Genomic DNA, 22,316 nt, shown 5'->3' on the forward strand with positions numbered 1-22,316 from the left:
GCTGTTCGAAGAATCGCTGTGTCGTCTGATACAGATATGTTCACCCACAACTTAACAGATATGATTGAAGGTATTAGGGCGTGGATGTAGATGTAAGTGTTTTTCGGCAAGCTGTCTGCTTGGTTGGGCATTGGGGCAATCTGTTGTCTTCACCTGCCCCTCCAAACACTGGTGTATCCCATTAAGGGATCTGGGGGGAGTGGTTATATCTGTGTGCTCAGGCGGTGCCAGGACTGAAGGCACTCCCCCAGACGGCGGTCCCTGCGGGGGTCACCCTATTTGATGTAACTCTTAGGAACCCCCATCTGGATTGAACTATGCGTCACTTCTGGCGGGTGGGCTGGAAATATTTTGATTGCCCCATGCCCAAGCCAAACCTCTTTCATCTGTAAAGTGGTACCTCGAGTTAAGTACCTAATTAGTTTCGTTATTGTGCCATAGGAATGCAATTGTAGGTGTGACTCCCTATCTCATGTTTGATTACAAATGACCACAACCTCCTAGCAGCCAGCTCCCTAAGCCTTCCCTCATTTTCATAATGCTTCATCTCTTCATACAAATGTCACCATCCATCACAGTCTCTTCAAGCTACTACAGAAACAGACGTGCCTCATTACGCCTGGAAATTAGCTTATGAAAAAGTGCACCTGACAGGACTTCTGGTGCTTCTACAGAATGGTGACTGAAGCCAAGGCAATTTAGACTTACCAGGAATGTAAGTAAAAAAAAAAAAGTTCATAGATTGATAGAAATGTAGAGTTGGAAGGGGCTCCAAGAATAATCTAGTCAATGCCCTGCAATGCAGGAATCTCAACCAACCAGTCTCTTCTTACCTTAGCAAATGTGCGATTAGTTGTGTTAATTCTCAGTTCCTGTAAGGTGAAATTTGGTTTATCAGAGCTGTGCCAAGAGAGGAGCTTGAGCTCTTATGGTTTTTGAATTTTATAACACTGAGAAGCAGAAAGTCTTCTTCAGTAAAAGAATAAAAGCTTTACTGAGTTAAAATAAACTTATTTGCAAATAACAGCATAATGAAAAGAAGATTAAACTAGCTTCAGAGCATACACAGAGTTTCCATTGAGCACAGGCTTGGCAGAGCACAGGATCCACCATACACACTGACACACACACACACACACTCTCTCTCTCACACACAGACACTGAGTCTGCCTGCAAGCAGATACAAAATTTATACAGAGAATGAGTCATCCTCAAGATATGTCACAGTGATTCAGCATGCTAAATGATTCTGCAGCTTTTCAGCATTTCACAACATTTCTAGACTCCTCATCTTCTTCCTTTACGGCTTCTGCTCTCAAATACCTTTGTCACATGACACAGCCTTCCCCCTTCGCCAATTTTATCATACTATTTAGTTGTAAGATGTAGTGAAAATAGAGTAGAATCAGAAATATGCAATTCAGCTACAATATGCAATTCCGGAGCCCTGTTCGCATCCTGAGCAGAACACAACCTGCGTCTCCACAGGCTGTGATCCACTGCTTCTGCGCATGCGTCTGACATCATTTTGAGCGTCTGTGTATGCGCATGTGCGAGCGGCGAAACTCGGAAGTAACCGCGGAACGCAACCTGGAAACGCTCAAGCTGAAGCGACTTTAACCCAAGGTATGACTGTATGTGACGCTAACAGGTTTTCAGGTGATTTAGTAATTTGTAGATGAAAACACGGTGAGTGAGTATTATGGCATGGTCCCCCATTACCCATGTGGAAAGAAGTTCTAGAGGCAGTGATATTAGGTAGGGTTTGGTTTCAAGAGGTAGAATCCAGCAGCATTGGCTCTCACCTGGCAATCCCACATCACATCCCCAGAAAGAGGCACTTTGCAGTGTATCCCAAAATGCTTCCAAACTTCAGCTCACCATTCTCCCCACCCTCCTTGTTGGGTGTTGTGTTTGCGCTGCAGAAGTTCAGCCAAGCGGTTAGGCTCAGTATAGGAAACAACTGTGTAGCAGAGAGAGCTTTTACTTCTGGGGCAAAAAGACACACACTATATATACACATTCTTTGCAGTTGTTACAAGAAGTCTTCACTCTCTGAAGACAAGAGAGCGTTTCGGCTTATAAAGTACAGTGGTACCTCAGGTTAAGAACTTAATTTGTTCAGGAGGTCCGTTCTTAACCTGAAACTGTTCTTAACTTTAGCTAATGGGGCCTCCTGCTGTCACCGTGCCGCCGTGGTGCTACTTCTGTTCTCATCCTGAAGCAAAGTTCTTAACCCAAGGTACTATTTCTGGGTTAGCGGAGTCTGTAACCTGAAGCATCTGTAACCTGAAGCGTCTGTAACCCGAACTTGCTGAGGCAAACTCTACACAGCAAGTGCAAAGTCCAGTGGCTAACAAAGTCCTGCAATGCCAGAGCACTCAGTCTAGAAGACCTTAACAATTCAGCTGTGAAATGAAACCAGCCTGCTTTCCAAACAAATAAATGATGATCATACATTACTAATTTTGTACATCCCCACGATGAATGTTGGAAAAACAATATGTCTACTTGGCTAGTTACTGTGGGAAAAACTAAAAAAATATTAAATAGCATGTGATTTCATGTAACTATGAATGCTCTGGGGTGACGGTTCAAACTGATGTACTGCATTTTCTGTTTTCCAGGTAAACAGTGGGGGGAAAGCATCAAAACTGAGGAAAAACTCACTTGATTCATTGGTTTCATTGGCATACGCTTCGTGCTTCAGATCAGGAAACCATGAGCTGGATTAGTTTTACTTATTTGGAAGAATACCTGAGCTTTGTGGTTCACCCTCTGTGGTTATTCCTGCTTCCGATTTTGATTTATTCACATTGGCTATATTTTTATTTTGTTGGCTGTGTTATCTCATTTTTGTTCAATGCTTACAAGAAGATGAATAACCACCAAGGAAATGATATGTATAGCAAATTTTGGGACAAGCCAAAGTATGCTTTGGCTCGATTTGTAGAGATATTTGGAAAGATATGGCATGGTGAGTACATGTTCCTTTCATACCAATAATTCCAATTTATGAGCCAGTATAATTTCATAGGACTGAGCACCAGAATTTCAGGTTTGAAGCACTGGAACAATAGTTGCCACAGGGCATTAGGGCTGGACCTCTAAACCCACCTCAGGGTCACAACAGCTACAATTTCTGGTTGGCTCCATAAGAATCAAAACACAGGCATGAGTATTTATATATGTAATAAACAATGATAAAAGAAAAAAATTTTTTATGAGGTATGAAATCAAGACATATTACAGAAGGGTCAGTTGGTGGCTGCATAAACACCATACATTTAATCACATTTAAAGCATGCCTCCTCTCCAAAAGAAACCTGGAGAATGTTGTTTACACCTCACAGAGACACAATTAGCAAAGCCCTTTGAAAATAGTTTCATGGATTGTGGAAAGGGAGAGGGATTGGCTTTAAGTGTGCAGTGGGTACACAGCCAATGTGATTAATATAACATTGTATAGCGGGACTTTGTAGGTGCGATTTTCCTGAGCATGATAAACCACAAGGTAGCTCTGAAACATAAACGTTGGAATTTGCCAGCACAGGATGTGGTGATGGCTACTACTTTAGAGGGACACTGCGGGAAACGGGATGGTGGACTCTAGAGGCCTTTGGCCTGATCAGCAGGACTCTTCCTATATGCTGAATGCTTCCTACAGGACTTTTATTTCTTTAGGAGTTGATGTAGAAATCCAGAATACACTACTAAAACCAAGTCTGGACCATAAGCATGAGACCCTGTAACTACTTATGGCATGATTAGGGGTGCATCTGTCATGGAAGCAGCTTGGTAAGTGATTCAGAAATTGGTCTGAAGATGCCTGAAGTTGGAGCTCTTAGGGAGAGGGGATAAATGTACTTGTCAGCTAGCCAGCTGCATGCGTTGCTGCACTTAGCAGAAAAACAATCCCGGCAGCCAGCCATAAATTCCTTTCTTTATTTTCTTCTGACAAGATTACATGCAGAATAAACAAAGCGACCCGTCTCTCATGACGCGTTGCTCTAGCTACTTTCTCTTTCCCCTCTCCCTCGAGACCAAGAGAACCAACGGCTCAGCCCCTTCCGTTTTCCCCTGTGACGTGGATCCCCCTCTCTCTGAAGCACCCCTTCCTCCCCAGACTCACTATCCTCTTCTCTGTCTTCTGAGGAGGACTCAGTACTGAGCAGTGGAGATCATTCCCTGTATCCTCTAATTCTTTCCTCCCGCGCTGCCTGCAGTTCCCTCATAGTACTCCAGGCCTTGGATAGCTCTTTCCCAAAGCAATCCTGTGCAGAAGGGTAATACTGCCCTAAATATAAAATTTAAACATCTCCAAAACATTTATCATAATAATGCATAAAGCTAAAAGTAGATTAAAACAGAAAATAGCTTAATCAAAGACTGCGCCTGGAAGAAAGCATGGAAGGAACATTCCATGAGAGGAGAAATTCCCCTTCCCGCCATTAATTCTGGGAGGACCACAGAGAAAGTCCTGTTACGTGTGGATGACAGCCTAGTATCTAGAAAGCTGAAGGATATAGCAGAGCTTTTTACCTAAATTTCAGTTTTTTGAACCACATTGATTTTCTCTAGTAATTTTTTTTGATATTTTATTTACCTTTCAACAAAGTAATATTATTTGTTTCATTTTATTTTCAGGTTATGAAATTTATGGCAGGGAACATCTCCCTAAAGGACCAGGAATTGTTATTTATCATCACTCAAGTCTTCTTGTCGGCTATGCCTTATTTGTGACAAAAGTTTTTACAGAGACAGGGAGACTGTGCCATTCAGTAATTGATCATGCCCTGTATGGGATCCCAGGTAATTTATTTATATTTAAATTATGTATTTTTACATTAAACATGTGTTAAATATGACATAAAACAATGCTCTAATATATAAAACAGTGTATCAGGCAAGCAGGAAAAAACCACAGATAAATAAAATAGCAGCAGCAGGTGAAAAAGTAAGTTAGTGGAGGGGAAGGTTATTTCTCACCAAACCCCTGAAATTAAACAGATTGAACGAAGGATGAATAGTTATTTCCAATTCATTTCTTTCTTCAGAGCATTTTTTAACAGAAAACACACCAGAAGGAAGACTCAGGGCACAGTATTATGAAGAAAATGTCATATTTGTTAAGTATAACGGTCTAAAGGATCTTTAAATCAAATTAAACTAGCCAAATCAAAATACAGTTAGGCAGGAGAAAACAGATCACTCCCCTTTCCTGGCCATGTTTACAGGCAACATTGCCTCAGAGTAAAGGACTGGAAGGAATATGTCCTCCTTGTTCCTAGAATCGTGGGCACATAACTTGATGAGCACAAACCGATGTGAATGTCAAGCCAAACGACCCAATGCAAGGCCGAGCATGGCTCTGTCAATATTATATTGGCCTCTAAACTTCATACTCCAAAGGTCTACATCAGGCATAGGCAAGCTTGGCCCTCCAGATGTTTTAGGGCTACAACTCCCATCATCCCTAGCTAACAGGACCAGTGGTCAGGGATGATGGGAACTGTAGTCTTAAAACTTCTGGAGGGCCGCGTTTGCCTATGCCTGGTCTACATCATCCAAATGAATTTACAATGGGGGTTGAATAATTTCAATTGCAAGTATATAGCAGCACATTCCCAGGACAAAATCATTCCTTGGGGCTGGTATCACCACCCGCCACAAATCTACATTATTATTCCATATTATCTTCGTCAGTACTCTAAGGAGTTGCTTTGATGTTATGAGGAAATGCAATCTATAATTTTGTGATGTTTTTGAATAAATCTTATCAGGTTATACGGTGGTACCTTGGGTTACATATGCTTCAGCTTACAGACTCCGCTAACCCGGAAATAGTACCTCGGGTTAAGAACTTTGCTTCAGGATTAGAATAGAAATCTTTATTAATATCCCACATATACATATATACATAGATAACAATCATACAAAGCAAAAGCAATACAAGTAAAGAAAAGGGTAAAAAAAAGGAAAAAAGAAAGAAACGAAAAATACAATATATTACAATTAAATAACAAATTAAAATGTAAAACTACCAATCATTCTCATTATATTGCTTATATTTGTTGAGTTTGGAACTTAACAGGTTAAGTTGTTCCCATGATGCCACACCATTCTGACGTCAGTTTTCGAAGCTGGGAGGAGTTTGGGAGGAGTTTGTTATTCTCACTCTGTGTTGTGAGGGGAAAGGAGCAGCTTTGTAATGGCTGCAAGCAGTCCTGATTTTTCCGGAGATTTGTTGGAATAAACAACTGTAAATAGACAAACCTGTACTGTGTGTGTTTGTCTGGAAGCTAAGCCAAGCTACGTGACAGTTTTCCACCGCTGTGTTAAACTCTGCTGAGGCGTGACTGAGAGCTGCGGAGCGGAAGTGTGCCGGGCGGCCATAAATCGCTAATTGAGGATCGCAAATCAATTAGCGGGGGTCACGTCAGACCAATAAACTTCAAGAGGTTATGGGTAACCTTAATCACCGATCGTAAAGCTGTCACTGGAGGCTGCCGAAAGCTTTGATCTGTGGTGTAGAGCAGAGAAGCACGGCAGGAGGCGGAGGCCGGAATCTGAGGCAAGCGGCTAGCTGAATGCTGTGGAGCCAAGAGCTGAGAGCAGCAGGGAATCGTTTCTCCACGGACAGGTGCCGGATAAGCTGGTGAGTGAGCTTGGGGCCCCTTGGGAGAACGGAAGGACATGGCAGATGGCCAGGAGGTGTTTCAAGCTCCGTTTGAACAGCTTGAGGAACTCACCGCCCAAGCGTGGGATACCTGGGCAAGAAGGGTGAGAGCGTGGTTTTTAGCCACGGAAGTTTGGGACATTTCCCAGAGAGAGCCAGTGGAACTGGTGGACAGAGCTGACAGAGATGCAGAGACGCTGCGATCTGTTTCTCTGGAGGAGAAAATGCAGAGAGAGAAAGCTATGAGAGCTGAGGTCTGCATGTTGAGAGCAGGTGTTCATGCTAATTTGCAACATCACCTGAAAAGCATTGAATCTGCGTGTGAGGCCTGGCGAGTGCTGAAACGTCTGTGTGAAGACTCAGCAGGGGGCCAAGGGCAGATGGAAGCTGAAAGCCTAGAGATGGCTGGAGCCCCTGTTCCTGATGATTTAGCCTCAAGGAGTGCTAGTGAGCAAGTCGGGGGGGGGGGCCCGGAAAATTCCAAAGGCAAGTTTGAAAAGGTTTCCACTGTGCGTGCTGGAGTGGAGTTCAGAGGGGGCGGATCTGGCAAGGAGTGCTTTTCCGGAAGAAGGAGGGCCAAGCCAGCTGAAAAGAGCCCCGGGCAGTGTTTTTCCACTGGAGTTCGTCGTTGCTACGTGTGTAATGCAACGGGACATCTGCGTCGAGATTGCCCCCACCGGAGCAGAGAGGCAAGACAGGATATTGCCAAGGTCAACCAGCTGAACTCTCATGGGAACCAGTCGGGTTTCCATGGCAACCGGTCTGGAAAAACAACCAGGCGTGGGACTGAGGCTGGTGGACGTGCCAGATGCCAGGAAGAGACGTATCAACTCACGGCCAGTCTTGCTTTGTTTGAGCAAGGCTGTGGGACAGGCTCAGAGCTTTGTTTTGTAATTGACTCTGCAGCTAACTGCAATTTGATTCCAGAGACTCCTGCTGTCGAGATGTGGAATTGCAAGGCAATTCCGGCTGGGAAAACTGTTCTCTTTGCAAATGGACAGAAAAGAAATGTGACTAATGCTGTAAATGTGCATTTTTCTATTTTACAGGAGACGTTGGAGTGTTGTACCGTTCCAGGGATGCACCACTGCCTTTTGTCTGTACCTTATTTGTTAAAAAAGGGGTTTAAGGTTTGTTTTCAGGATGATGTCTGCACAATCTCCAAAGGAGGGAGGATGCTTGCCAAGGTTAAAAAGGGGCAGAATGATCTCTTCATTCTTAAAACGTCTCTGGAGGGTGAGGGGAAGGTTGAGAAAGCACAAGCACTGCGTGCTACAATTCCCAATCATGAGTCATGTGTCCATGTTTGGCATACTAGGACAGCTCATGGTTCTTTAGAAGAACTACAGGTGCTACCTGAGGTTTCCAAAGGTTGTCAAATTTCAGAATGTGGATTTGCTGTGAAATGTGAAACTTGCAAACTGGCAAAGGTAAAAGGATGCAGTTATCCAAAAGTGGAGAGGGTAACCACAAGACCTTTTGAACTGGTCCACATAGATTTGTGGGGTCCTGTAAAGGAACCAAGTCTGGGAGGGGCCAGGTTTCTGCTGACGATGCAGGATAATTTCACGCAGAATTCCTGGACGCACGGTCTCAAATCCAATGATGATGCAGCACAGCTGATCAAAGGTTGGATTGAGGAGGTGGAACAAAGGTTTGCCACCAGAGTGCAAGCTGTCACAAGTGACAGAGGTGCTCAGTTTACAGGTTCTGCTTTGCAGAAATTCTTTCGCAAGAAAGGGATACGTCACACAGTGACTTCACCCAATCAGTGGGGGGTGGCAGGGCTGAGACGTCAGGCTCTGGTCCAGGCTGCACAGGTGTTGCTGAAAGATTCTGGGTTACCTCCAAGGTTTTGGCTGGAGGCAATCAAGTATGTGGGCTTCACCTGGAATCGTACCTACAATTCACTAGTAGGTGACACACCCTTTAGGTTGTTGCATGGCAGGAAACCCCAGATTCATTTTTTGCGTATGTTTGGGTCAGGTGCATCTGTGCCAGTACCTACTGCTTTGCAGGGGCCAGATGGATCCAAGTTCCGGAAAATGATCTTCTGCGGGTATGAGCCAGAAGCACGTGCATGGAGGTTTGCATTTCCATCAGGTGATCAGAGTAAGGTGCTGATCAGTAAACACGCTGAGTTCTATGAGCAGGATAAAAGGTCAAAAACTGCTGTCATGCGTGATGTGCTCTCAGAATGTCTATCTGATTCTGAGGAGGAAAGGGAGGCAGAGGCTGATCCCGGTGATGAGGGCCAGGTCCAAGATCAGGATTCAGAATCCGATGATGACGATCAGGTAACTGACCAAAGTCAGGAACAGGAGGAGGTATCGGTAGTTTCTCCACAAGATGTTAAGAGAACACCCAAAAGCGAGCCCAGTTCTCCTGTGAGTGTAATGGAGAGGATTCGAAAACGCTTTAAGTCAGAGGGGGAATCCCGTGATGCTGAGGACACATTTCCTGGTGGCGGTGAGTCAGAGGTAACATCTGAGTTTGTGCCCAGAAGGTCTAGTCGCACAACAAAGGGCGTTCCACCTGAAAGATACCAGGCAACAAGTGCGTGGGCAAAATTCGCACAGTGTGATTCTGGGAGTGTTGAAGGGGTTCAACAGGTGCCTGGGAAAGATGCCGGGAAGGGGCACAAGGCAAAGGGGAAGGTGTTGAACTCAAAAGGGTCTTGTCAGAATGTGCGGCAAGGGGGGGTGTTGAGTTTGGAACTTAACAGGTTAAGTTGTTCCCATGATGCCACACCATTCTGACGTCAGTTTTCGAAGCTGGGAGGGGTTTGGGAGGAGTTTGTTATTCTCACTCTGTGTTGTGAGGGGAAAGGAGCAGCTTTGTAATGGCTGCAAGCAGTCCTGATTTTTCCGGAGATTTGTTGGAATAAACAACTGTAAATAGACAAACCTGTACTGTGTGTGTTTGTCTGGAAGCTAAGCCAAGCTACGTGACAGTTTTCCACCGCTGTGTTAAACTCTGCTGAGGCGTGACTGAGAGCTGTGGAGCGGAAGTGTGCCGGGCGGCCATAAATCGCTAATTGAGGATCGCAAATCAATTAGCGGGGGTCACGTCAGACCAATAAACTTCAAGAATATTGTCTATATTTTCTTGCCCAGATTTATATTATGTTATTAGAAGCCTAGCTCTTTGTTGGTGGTATATTGCTTCAACTCCATTTCTAAATTTTACTCCTAGTACCTTTATTTCTGTCTGTTTTTTCATAAAATACCAGGAAACATTGTCAAAGGCCTTCTCTGCATCAAGTAATAACAAGGCTGCCTTTTTATCACTTTTAGTTTCTAGATATTCCAAAATATCGACAATGTTTCTGGTATTTCCCGAAATTTGTCTTCCTGGGAGAAACCATCTGGTGTGGATGAATAATTTCTCTGATGGCTTCTTTAAGCCTGCTTGCCAATATATTGGCAAAGAGTTTGTAATCACAGTTTAATAGTGATATTGGCCTAAACTGTGATTACATGTGAACATTAACTGACCTCAAAACGTCTACAAGAATGCCATTTTTTACTCCAGTAATCTCAAGGCTACCATAAAGAAATTTCATGCTTTCTTGTACAATTGTCTACATTCTTCCTCAGGGATGAAAAAATGGGGGGAATCTGGATAATGTGTCATTGGTTTCTCCACTACGTCTACAGGTTCTCATATAATAATTGCTGCTGCCTTTAATGCCAGAATAGAACAAGGTGTAAAAAAACCTGGGTCCCCAACTTGATGATCCCCTCAATCAATCACTAATAAAGATGGATGTCTTACTGGGAAGAACAATGCAAAGAATGGAATCCTGTTTGGGAGCCTGTTCACTAGTAAACCACCTGTGAAAAAGTTCGCTGTATTAATACACCACTTGGGATGGGGTGGGAGCTACAGCTAAGGAAAAGAGCAGAAGCCCACATACATGCCCATGGCTTTCATAGCAACCCCAACCCATTAAAAAATGGTCAATCAAGCTCTCCCACGCACAGCTTTTATGCGCCCATGTGACACTGCAAGCAAACACATGTGGCATCCTTGCTGCACAGTGTACATGGTCCTCCACTGCCCCCCCCATCATCAAACAGCAGCCACACCAGGAAACATTGGTCGATTTTAAAAATAAAACAAAAGAAGTGAGATAAGAGCCCAAACAGGCCCAGTAGCACAGAGAGCTCTGTTGGGGGGCATTCCACTGGGTAAATTAATGCAGCATCTAACCCCCTGTCTGGGTGAAAAGATGGGCTTCTGCTGGTGGAGGCAGGTTTCTACCAGCAGGTTCCTCTCTCTTCTCTCTCTTTCTTTCTCTCTCTTTGTATCTGTCTATGTGTGAATGTCCACTGTATCCAAAACCCATGCAGCCTATAGGGATTAAAGACTTGTATTATCCAGCAAGGCACTATGGGCTGTATTTTTATCATGATGCAAACTGATGATGATCTGTTGTACTACAGACTTGAGGAACACTTGTCCAAAATGTGCTCACCTCAGCACGCAGCCTCACTCTGTGTGCTTTACAAAAAAAAGGCTATTGCCAGAACACGTGAAGAAAAGGGAAACTAGCATAAAGTCCCCCTTCCATCAAATCCTAGCTGATCCATAATAGAGCAATATCTTTGGAATAATGACACTTGTATGACACTTGCATAGTATCCACACTATTCCCTCATTAAGAGATGTGTAAAATGCATTTTTCTATTTGGGGCTTGCTTTTTTAGGGCTGAAGACGTTTTATGATGTTATCTTATTGAGAGATTTCACAAATGCTAAATGTTTGGAAATTTTGAAGAAAGGCCATTTACTGGGCATTGCCCCTGGTGGATCTAGAGAAGCAAACTTTAGTAATGATTACAGCTTAATGTGGGGTAACCGCACAGGTTTCGCTCGGCTAGCTTTGGAGGCGAAAGTGGTGAGTGATCTTTGGGCAATTTGCATTGCCCTCACAATTATCCTGGATATGACGCACTGTGTTGACAGCCTTGATCTAGCATCCTCCATAGCTAAGGATGGCAAATATCCTGTTTTGGAGTCAAATGATAACTGGAGAGCTATGGATACCCCACCACTGCTTTTTTAAAAAGCTACTGAAATCAATAACATTTAATAAGAAAAATGGCTGTCAGGGAATTGGCGGCAGAGAAGGGGGAGAGAATGTGGACTTACAGAGATAAGTCTCCGTTACTTAGCAGCTGTACTTCCTCGGATGAGGAGGGTGACGAAGGGCTGACAGGAAGCAATGAATCAGAGAGGGGGGAGCAGCTTCCGGGGCCCGGCCACTCTCGTAACAGAGGAAGGAAAGGGGGTGGGCTCAGGAAGTGGTTATGCTGGAAGAAAGCGAAAGCTTCTCCAGTCTCTGCAACTGACTCTCCATGATGCAGGCTGACTCTCAGAGCTCCGTGTAAATAGCAGAAAGAAACCAATAAATCTTGTAAATATGGCTGGTTTCCCGGATTCTTATCTCTTCTAGCACTCACCAGTCATCCCTGACACTGGCCTTTACCCCTTTTTTCTCTCTTCAATTCCTGAAAATCTGGGAAACAACTTGTGAAGTTTCTTCATCTGAGATATTTGAATAGATATTTTGAAGCCTGTTGCATAATTTATGACTTGCTTCTCCTAATAATCCCAGATGTGAAGCATTCTTCTTTGTCCTTAACAAAAATAAAGGTGGGGTGGTCAGGGCGAAGTAATTATCCAGTTCTCGCCTGTCTTTCATTTCTGTTTCATCTTTCATTCTTCTAGCCCATCATCCCAATATTTACACAAAACAGTTGTGAAGCGTACAGGAGCTTCGGAAAGACAAGTGAGTTAAATATCTTATGTTTCTTGGTTGAGCAAGAGATCCAATTTCAGGCAATACAGTGGTTCCTCGCAAGACGAAATTAATCCGTTCCGAGAGTCTCTTCGTATTGCGGTTTTTTCATCTTGCGAAGCACGGCTATCAGCGGCTATTAGCGGCTATTAACAGCTTAGCGGCTTTAAGAAAAAGGAAACAAACTCGCAAGAACTCGCAAGACGAAACGTCTTGCGAAGCAAGCCCATAGGGAAATTCGTCTTGCGGAACGACTCAAAAAACGGAAAACTCTTTCGTCTTGCGCGTTTTTCGTCTTGCGAAGTACCACTGTATACATTTTAATAATAGACTATTTTTTAAAAAAAACCAATTATCTTTTTCCTACCTACTAGCAGAGTTTATTCCATGGACACTTATCTGTGCTGCCTGCCTCAGTATTGAGTAAATATGCCTTTGTTTAGTTTTCTATTAGATTTAAAACAAAGCTGTAATCTATAAGAGGGGTAGGAAGCCCAACATAGACAGGAACAGATCAGGAAACAAACCATATTTTGCAGTCTATTGTACAATTTATGATCCCAATTGCCAAGAGATGAGAAGAGCTGATTGAGTATGTTGCATATCTTTTCCCAAGCACTCATATTATTTAACTCTTCCTCCTCGGGATGGATTGATAGCAATTGCTTAACAGAATGCTAACTAAGGTCCGATTTGATATGCGGTCACTTTCTTTTACAGGGCTGACAAAATGGCTGTATGAGAAAACTCGACGTGTACTCCTTCCCATATATGGAGGACTTCCAGTGAAACTGAGGACATATGTTGGAGAACCCATCCCATATGATCCAAATATAACTGCCACAGAGCTGGCTGAAAAAGTAAGTGAACCCTACACTTGGAAGTAAAGAAGCAGAATATTTTTCCCCTGTTTGTTTCTCTCTCTTTCAGTTCTAAATTGTATTCTGCGTACAGTGGTACCTCAGGTTACAGATGCTTCAGGTTACGCATTTTCGGGTTGTGTACCACACCGAACCCGGAAGTACCGGAATGGGTTACTTCTGGGTTTCGGGGCTCGCGCTTTGCACATGCGCAGAAATGCCGAAGCATGACCCGTGCGTGCACAGACGCGGCGCTGCGGGTTGCAAATGTTGCGGCTTGCAAAAGTGCCTCCCGCACAGATCACTTTTGCAACCCGAGGTTCCACTGTATTCACTTCCTCATTCTATACGACCAGAGATAGGGTTCATTATATACACTTTTGTGCATTATTTTCCTCGTTCAGTTTTCCCTTTTCTTAACTTGTTCAGACTAATTGAATGGGAGAAACTATGCATTTTATCTAGTGCAGCACAAAGAGAGATCTCCTCACACAATGGAACTTATTCTCCCCCACTATAGAAGTTCCCTCTAAGTCACCCCAGTGCCAATTTTTGAGGGTGGTGAGAGGGCTGAAGAGGAAGACAATTCAATGTACACGTGGATGTGTGTTGCATGAGCCGAACTGCACTGTTGGATACAGCTCTCTTTAACAGCCATGATTCCAACCCACATTTTTTGTTAGTTATTGCTTCATGTTTCACAGAAGACAATTTTAAACACAGGCGCCATCTCTATGATAAACTCTGCTATTACATTATAATGTGACAATAACTCATTCTTAAAGATTGCTGTTGGTTAGGGCTTTCTAAGCTCAACAATTTTGGGGCCTTCCTAAATGAGAAAACCAGGGTAAACATGAATACAATGGGCTGGTTTCACAGAGAGATGAGCGGTTGTACTGTAGAGTTTGCTGGCCCTGGCTCCTCTTGTTCAACCCTCCATGCCTAAAAAGCCGCTCTTGAGTGTTGATACACAAGGCCTCTCACGCAACACATCTCTGAATACAAATGACTGGATTTACATTTGCAGCATCGTCCCTCAAAATAAATTCAGTTGCTTACATTTACATTTTTGCTGGAAAGAAGGAGATTCTGGATGCCACAGATTCTGATGCCTTTAGCATTTTCCCCACTGATATTAATAACTGTGAATAGCTATTTTGCAACAACATAATGTAGTCCTTTGTTTTTCTTTCAACAGGCAAAGACTGCACTTGAAAATCTTCGGGATAGACACCAAAAAAGGCCAGGAAATATATTAAGAGCTCTTTTAGAACGATTTGATAAGCATGACAAAGCCAACTAGTCTAAATAAAATAAACCATATGTTTGCAATAGGAAAAAATAATAATTATGTAGTTAAAGCTAAGTTAACATGCATAGAATTGTGCTGGATTGTATATGAATTATTTGGAAGGGTCCCCAGCTCAGTAGCTCAGCACCTGCTGTGTGTGCTGAAGGTCCTAGGTTTGGAAGAGGTACAAGTGCTTTCCTGCCCTATCCTGCAATACTCCCAGAATTCCCCTTATGGGGGAACTTGCACTAGTAAAGGCAGAATCAAAGAGTATAACGGGAAGGCGAGTGTTTAACTGAAACATGAAATAATATTACATGTGAAAGAGTAATGTCTATAAATCACCTGTATTAAAACAGTGGCACTTCTTTTATGTTTATAAAAGGGTGCTTCAAGATTAGAGCCCTATAAAGCAAGTCTTCATAAACGAATAGCAAGAAAAGTAGAGAACATAAAAATATAGCCAGGCTTGGTGAAAAAGTGACTGATCTAACAAAAACAGCCAACTCAGATTCAACAGCTTTGAATCTGAGTCTCAGCAATCCACGTGCAGTTAAACAGCTAAAGAAAACTGTCCCAGACTTACATCTTAAACCTGAGGATTACTGAAATTGGGATCAGAATCTGAGATGGAGTGGGGTGCTAGAGAAAGAGCAGGGGGCAGACATGGCTGAACAGTTTGTATGTGGGGTAGGTAGGGTTGCGCAATATATCAATAAATCTTTAGAAACCAGTTTGAAGAGCATATCCTGATGACCATTTTGAGATTGTGACACATCACCAGAAGGAGCCTGAGAAGGTGCTTGCCTGCCTGCAGCTTCCATCCTTCACAAATGGGCTGCCTCCTCCCTTCCTCCTGATCACTCCTTCTGCCCACACCCTCCCCTCCACAGTCCAGCCAGTGCAAGGGGCTAGAGGCAATTGCTGGGAAGGACCTGCTGCCTGTGATTTGAAAGCACATGTGCTGGCTCCTCTACACAGCCCTTCTTAAGTCCACTCTGCCTCCTGCAGCCACAGCCATAAAAAAAATCAAGAGTTATTTACTTAAAACTAGGAAATAAAATATTGTCCTGCTCCGTCTCCACTTTTGTGTGTGTGTGAGAGCAGGGGCGCCGACTTATAAAAAATATTGGGGGGGCCCATACCGGGGTCCTGCCCCGGGAAGTTTTCTAAATTTTAGATGAAAATTAGTGAGTTTTAAAGTTTTTTAAAAGTATTTTAGAGTCATATGATCAACATTAGAACCCCGAAAACTCGACCCTCTATAACTCCACACTCCGGGAAACTCGACAAGCCTGAAACACTTTTTGGCTTTGAAAAAAGAAACAAAACATAAACACGCACGGTATTTTCGTAAAAAGCTAATTTAATTTACAGTAATAATTATGCTTATAGACTATTACAGAGCAGTGAATATATAGCTCTGAAAAGACTGAAATGATATTTAAATAAATCCTAAACTATCATTAAAAGAATAAAACATAAAATATTGCTGTCGCACAGTAATAGCACTTTGATTAATAAGTGAAATAGCTAATTTAAGCTTACTTTGAATAAGGCTGAGGGTTCATTAAATAAAAATAATATCTCAAAGTTAATGCTTTAATACAGTTAATAAAGTTAATACAGTATGCCTAATACTGTATGTAAATACTGTAATACTGTATGTAAATAATGGGCTTTAATTGGGTCTTACACCCTAAAAATATTTAAGTATTTGAAAATAACTAATACAGTACTATAGTAATATAGAAATACAGTACTAAACTAGTACTAATATTTCAAAACTGAAAATTTAACATTCTGTATGTATTTAATTCTCTATTTTATAAAGATTTTTAATATTGCTCTAAATACCATTATTAGGGCTAGAGTGTCTTTAGAAAGGTGCAAATGTCGACCGTCTGACTGGATTACTGAATATGAAGTCGTTGATGACTGGTCGGATATCCAATTCATCCAAAACATCTCGATGGGCTTGAAGAACAGCCAAGTTGTTCAATCGCTTCTGTCCCATTGTTGATCGGAGATATGACTTCAGACGTCTAAGGGCGCTAAATGACCGTTCTGCTGTTGCTGTCGTGATTGGAACTACTTGGAGAAGCTTAATGCACTTCACTACTTCACATAACATTTCTCCAACTGCAGGCTCTTGTGTAATGTACTTTCTCACATCACACATGTTTTTTAAGACCAGTTGTTTTTTATTAGCGATATCGGCTAACATATTCAAGTGTAAGTGCAGTCTCTCAATGTCTAGGTCATTTTTGAAAAACTCAGTTGATTTTTCAAAATTTGTTTCACCTCTGTTTACTAAAAGCAAGCACTCTTGTTCAACTGCAATGACCTGTGTGAATCCAGTTGATGCAAACCGCTCAGTAATGCAAGATTGGACCGTTTCACAAACTTCAATGTAAATAGCTTTGTAGTATTCCTTTGGGGTTTTGAAAGTGTGCGGTGAGCTGGCTTCGTTGTTTTCATACTTCTTTGGTATACGTCGATTCCGAGGAAGCGAAGGATCATCAACTTGTGAAGGTTTTTCTTTTAAACACAATTCCCAAAAGTGTTCAAAACTATCACGCCTTCCATTCAATATACAAATCAAGCCCTCATATATTTTTTCCAGATCAGCAACACTTAGATGAGGGCATTGAATTTTTTCATTGACATCCTCTACTGGGTTCATTGCATGGCAATAAAGACGTAAAAAGAAATAAGTTTTGCATTGTAACATTGACTCAAGGTAGCCTGCACATTTGTAACCTGCCTCTGTTTTGTCCTCTGCAGAAAATGTTTCAAAAAACTCTAGAAGTTCTTCAAAGTTTTTCAATATTCTCAAGATACTAGAAGCTCGCATAGTCCATCGAGTCGGGCAAAGGGGTCGTAGACCAGCTTGGTCGTTGGCGCTCTCACAGCGTATGCTTCTGAAAAGTCCCATCCTTTTGTTGGATTCCCTTACGGTGTTTATTAAGTCCTTGGCTAAGGCCATAATATCCCTCATAGACGTAAGATGGCAGAGACTGTCTACAACTGCCAAGTTTAAACTGTGAGCAGTGCAGTGCACATAACGTGCTTTTGGTTGTATATCCAAAACTAACTTTTTTAGTCCTTTGAACTTGCCTCTCATATTAGAGGCACCATCATAGCACTGTCCTCTTAAGTTATCCATTGACAAATCAAGACGAGCAAATACGTCTTTTAAAATACTAAACAGAGTTTGTGATTCAGTGTTGGGGGTCTCGTATAAGCCAATAAAGTCTTCGTTGATAATTAAGGAATCATCGACAGTACGAATACAAAATGACACTTGTTCGTGAATCGAAGAATCACTTGTTTCGTCAACCATAATAGAAAAATGTTCAGTCTTCTTGATTGAAGCCAATACATTTCTCAACACAGACTTTCCTAGTAGATCAATGATCTCGTTTTGAATATCGTGGGACGTCCACTTATACCCCGAACACCCTAACCAATCTTTTAACTCAGGTACGTCATTCTTTCGGAGTTCCAACAATTGAAAAAAAAATTGAGTTTACATCTTCGTGCCCTCTAATTGCTAGTCCTTGTCGGCATAAAAATTGCACGGTAGTAAAAATTGTCTCAAGAGCTAAACGGCCTTTCTTCATATCACTATCTAACTGTTCATTCAATTGGGAGGCCACACTTTGGTTAGTGATGGAATTTAGTTTCAGAAGACCTTCTTTATGCGTAAACGTATTTTCATGAAGACGGAATTTTTCCGAAGCCTTTTTCCAGTTAGAAAACCCTACGGAAATAAATGCATCTTCTTTTTTTGAAGAAAATTGTAATAGATTTTTAGCACCTGCCTCTTTGCAGGTTTTGCAAAAAACTTTTTCGGTACATGCTTCATATTCTAGCCATGTATATTTGATCAACCAAGACTTCTGAAATGATCTTCCCTTACCGGATTGTCCAGGTTTCGGCTGTGAACGGTTCTCGCCTGAAGACGACGAAGCAATTGACGACACAATTATTGTCGGAGGTTGACTTGCAGTATCATCAACTTCCAAGCGCGCCTTTTTGGTAACAAATTTATCCATTGCAAACTTAATTCACAATACACTAAGAGACTAAATTAAACGAATAAAATATAGTCATATAAAAGAGTCCACTAAACACTAAAGTCGGAACGCTAAACACGTCTGCAGCATGCACTGAACGAAACTATCCACACTGAATGACTGCGCCAGCAGGGTGGGCTTTATATAGCCGCGGCGTCGTAATGTCTCGAAGCGTCAAGGCGACGTGAGGTGGAGGATTCCAGGCGCTTCTGCTCCAGTCCTTTTGATGTCGCCGCGGCCGCAGCGCTGGCCCGCCAGACTTTACACGAAGGTTCGCGCACCGGGACAAATTCTAAGTGTGCCCGCAGCACCGTAACACTATCATGATTCACACCACTCTTTTCAGTTAACCTGCTTACTACCGTAATAATTATTTGTTTTAACTCATTACTGAATGTATTTTAAAAGGTAACTATCGTCAAACAAGGAAAATAAAAAATACCAACATAATTTTGTGATTTTACAAAGCATAATATAACTAATAATTTTCTTAACGAATTTTTGAGGGGGCTCGGGCCCCCTCAGGCCCCATGGAGTCGGCGCCTATGTGTGAGAGAGACTGAGTGAGAGAGCGAGAGCGCTATGGCAGGCAGAAAGCAGGATTGCCTTCCCTCTCCCAGACATGAGTTTCTTGCTTTTGTGCCACAAATCTGAGGGTGGAGATTCAAACTGGCTGCCTTATGGGAGAGGTTGGATGGCCACCTATCACAGCTGCTTGAGTTGAGGTTCCTTCATTGAAGGGGGATTCACACTATCCATGCTTAAGGCCTGGAAACAAGAAGTAGGCACATTGCCACCAACCCCATCCTCACTAATCCCCTTGTCTCATTATCCATTATCAGTCATGCGGCCCAAACCTTTCACATAGAAACATGGCAAATCAAAGGCCTATACTGTTTTGCAGACTTCTACAAAAACAATAAACCCATATCAACACAGGAATTACAGGATAAATTAGGAGGCATCTAAGTATCCTGGCTAATGCACCATCAACTGCACACATCCCTAAACAACAACAACGCCTTCTCTTGTCAGCAGAGGGAAATGGTAGGTGGGTGGTATCTGCAATATACAAAATACTACAGTGGTACCTCAGGTTAAGTACTTAATTCGTTCTGGAGGTCCGTTCTTAACCTGAAACTGTTCTTAACCTGAAGCACCACTTTAGCTAATGGGGCTTCCTGCTGCCGCCGCGCCGCCGGAGCACGATTTCTGTTCTCATCCTGAAGCAAAGTTCTTAACCTGAAGCACTATTTCTGGGTTAGCGGAGGCTGTAACCTGAAGCGTACGTAACCTGAGGTACCACTGTACTTTACGCCGCAATCGCACTTGACACAATTAAAAAACAATGGGAACATGACATAGGTTACAAAATAAACTACCCAATGGACTACAATTTGGTCCAAACCTCCCTTTAAATCAATCTCAGCCAAAAGAAGAGAACTCACTTTGAAACTTATCTATAGGTGGCATCTGACCCTGAGGAAATTGGTGTTAATACATCCAGGAACCTTATAAAAATGCTGAAGAGGCTGTACCTCTACAGGCACATACCTTCACATGTGGTGGGAATGTTCCCAAATCCAACCCTTTTGGACAGCAGTCCTACAAAAAATATGTAACATAACTAAGGAGGTATTGGAACCCACTCCAGAATTGGTCCTATTTTCCAAAACAATAATGTTCACTTACACCACAAAGAGCTTATAACCCACCTACTCTCAGCAGCCAGAAACGTCATAGTTAGACACTGGAGAGAATTGTTTGGAGTAAGCATGGACCACTGGTACCAAATTGAAAAGACCTTATTAGAAAAATTAACCGACAAACTAAAACTGACATATAGAGGGGGGAAAAAGGTTTACATCACCAATGTAAAGCAATAAATATACAGAAAGAGAACCTACTCAACTGACACTGGCATAAAACTCCATAGCTACCATCTATGGACCAGCAGCTTTTACAGCCTCAGAGGTTCCAGAATTATTAAAACAGCTGATAAACTCACATGTAACAAAAAACAAACAAACCACTATAACCTTATACAAATGTTTATTATAAGCATACCAGTTTGATAGGCCAATATTAAGAGAGGAGCGGAATAATGAATTAGGGATGTCAATCTTGGCCAAGCAATGAGAACCTGTGCTAAGTTCTACAACATGGGTGTCTTTGGAGCTTAGACTAAGACTCATACAACAAAAAATATTATTTAGAATTTACTGTACTTGACTACGTTTGTTTAGGAAAGGGCTGTCTATGACATCTAGCTGCTGCAGATTTAATAGGGACAATGCTTTAAATTTTTTGACGAGCTGTCTGTAGTAAAATCAGCACAGCATAATTTAATCCCAACTATCAAACGGATGGTATTGGAGATCTCAGATAATGCCTGGAGCACAAGTCCATTCACCCCTTTTGATGTGGCGGCATTGCAGGACGGTAGAGGATCCACTGGGGCCCCAACGAGGGAACCATGCATTTGGTGCCCTTCCTGATAGGTGGTGGGGGCTTATCAGGAGCCGGTTCCTGGCATGCACCCTGCTTTGGTGAATGTGGATGCAGGCTGGGACTTGGGCTGTGGCAGGGGGCAGTGCCAATGGAGCAGGAAGGCTACCTTCAGGTCCACCCCCTGACCATTTAAGCAGCCCACACCTGCCAGAATTTATGCTCTTAGTCTTGGCAAGAATTGAGTCCTAGGGGCTCCTGGATGCTTTGCTCATTCATTTGGGGGGAAACGATGTGGGCCAACACAAGGGTATTGATCTAACATGGGTTATAATTGAGGACTTGCAGACATTGCACAACCTGTACCCCTCCATAAGCCTAGGCTAGTCCGAGATGCTGCAGAGACAATGGCAGAACCCAGACTCAGTGGGCATCAACCGGGCTTGGCAAAAGGTTAATTGCGCAGTGAGGTGCTGCATACTACAGTGGGGTTGTTGAGTGATTTACCACCCCAAGATCACATTCTCAGACGAGACCCTGTTTAGGCCAGATGGCGCGCATCTTTCCTTATCAGGAAACAATATTTGGTTGCCATATATGATTGAAGGTATTAGGGTGTAGATGTAGATGTAGATGTAAGCGTTTTTTGGCAAGCTGTCTGCTCGGTTGGGCATTGGGGCAATCCGTTGTCTTCGCCTGCCCCTCAAAACACTGGTGTATCCCATTAATGGGATCTGGGGGGAGTGTGGTTATATCTGCGTGCCCAGGTGGGGCCAGGACTGAAGGCACTCCCCCAGATGGCGGTCCCTGTGGGGGTCACCCTATTTGATGTAACTTTTAGGAACCCCTATCTGGATTGACCTATGCATCACTTCTGGCGGGTGGGCTGGAAATATTTTGATTGCCCCGTGCCCAAGCCAAACCACTTTCATCTGTGTTCAATAAAGTTGTGACCTGTTTTGATCCAAACCAATTTTACTGGTCTCTTATTTATCTGGGTTGGGGACTGGGGAGCACAACCCCTGGGCCAGCAACATCTCTCTCTGGAAGACCTGTGGTTTTTATTTGCCTTTTAGTAGGTTTTAAGCGGTTTTAATGAGTTTTAATTGGTTTTAACTCTTCTTCAAGTGATTCATGAAGTGACTAG

General features: G+C 42.8%; 1 protein-coding gene across 1 annotated transcript; it reads left to right on the forward strand.

Moving 5' to 3' along the window:
* The first annotated feature begins 522 nt into the window (after nt 1-522).
* LOC310713604 (DGAT1/2-independent enzyme synthesizing storage lipids-like) lies at nt 523-14,730 on the forward strand. The gene is made up of 7 exons (XM_083518042.1): nt 523-715; nt 2,628-2,977; nt 4,648-4,812; nt 11,392-11,582; nt 12,416-12,476; nt 13,206-13,345; nt 14,547-14,730. The coding sequence occupies exons 2-7, from the start codon at nt 2,722-2,724 to the stop codon at nt 14,649-14,651; spliced, it is 918 nt and encodes a 305-aa protein (XP_083374168.1). The 5' UTR covers nt 523-715; nt 2,628-2,721; the 3' UTR covers nt 14,652-14,730.
* The last annotated feature ends 7,586 nt before the right edge of the window (nt 14,731-22,316 follow it).

Source organism: Podarcis liolepis, assembly GCF_965112155.1.
Source record: "Podarcis liolepis genome assembly, chromosome: 8".
In the NCBI taxonomy this organism is placed as follows: Eukaryota; Metazoa; Chordata; class Lepidosauria; order Squamata; family Lacertidae; genus Podarcis; species Podarcis liolepis.

What these genes read in the sequence shown, in the direction of transcription:
- LOC310713604 (XM_083518042.1), top strand. Translation starts at nt 2,722, where the DNA reads ATGAGCTGGATTAGTTTTACTTATTTGGAAGAATACCTGAGCTTTGTG. An exon ending in TGCCCTGTATGGGATCCCAG is followed by an intron (nt 4,813 to 11,391) that starts GTAATTTATTTA and finishes TTGCTTTTTTAG; the next exon opens with GGCTGAAGACGTTTTATGAT. An exon ending in CAGGAGCTTCGGAAAGACAA is followed by an intron (nt 12,477 to 13,205) that starts GTGAGTTAAATA and finishes TTTCTTTTACAG; the next exon opens with GGCTGACAAAATGGCTGTAT.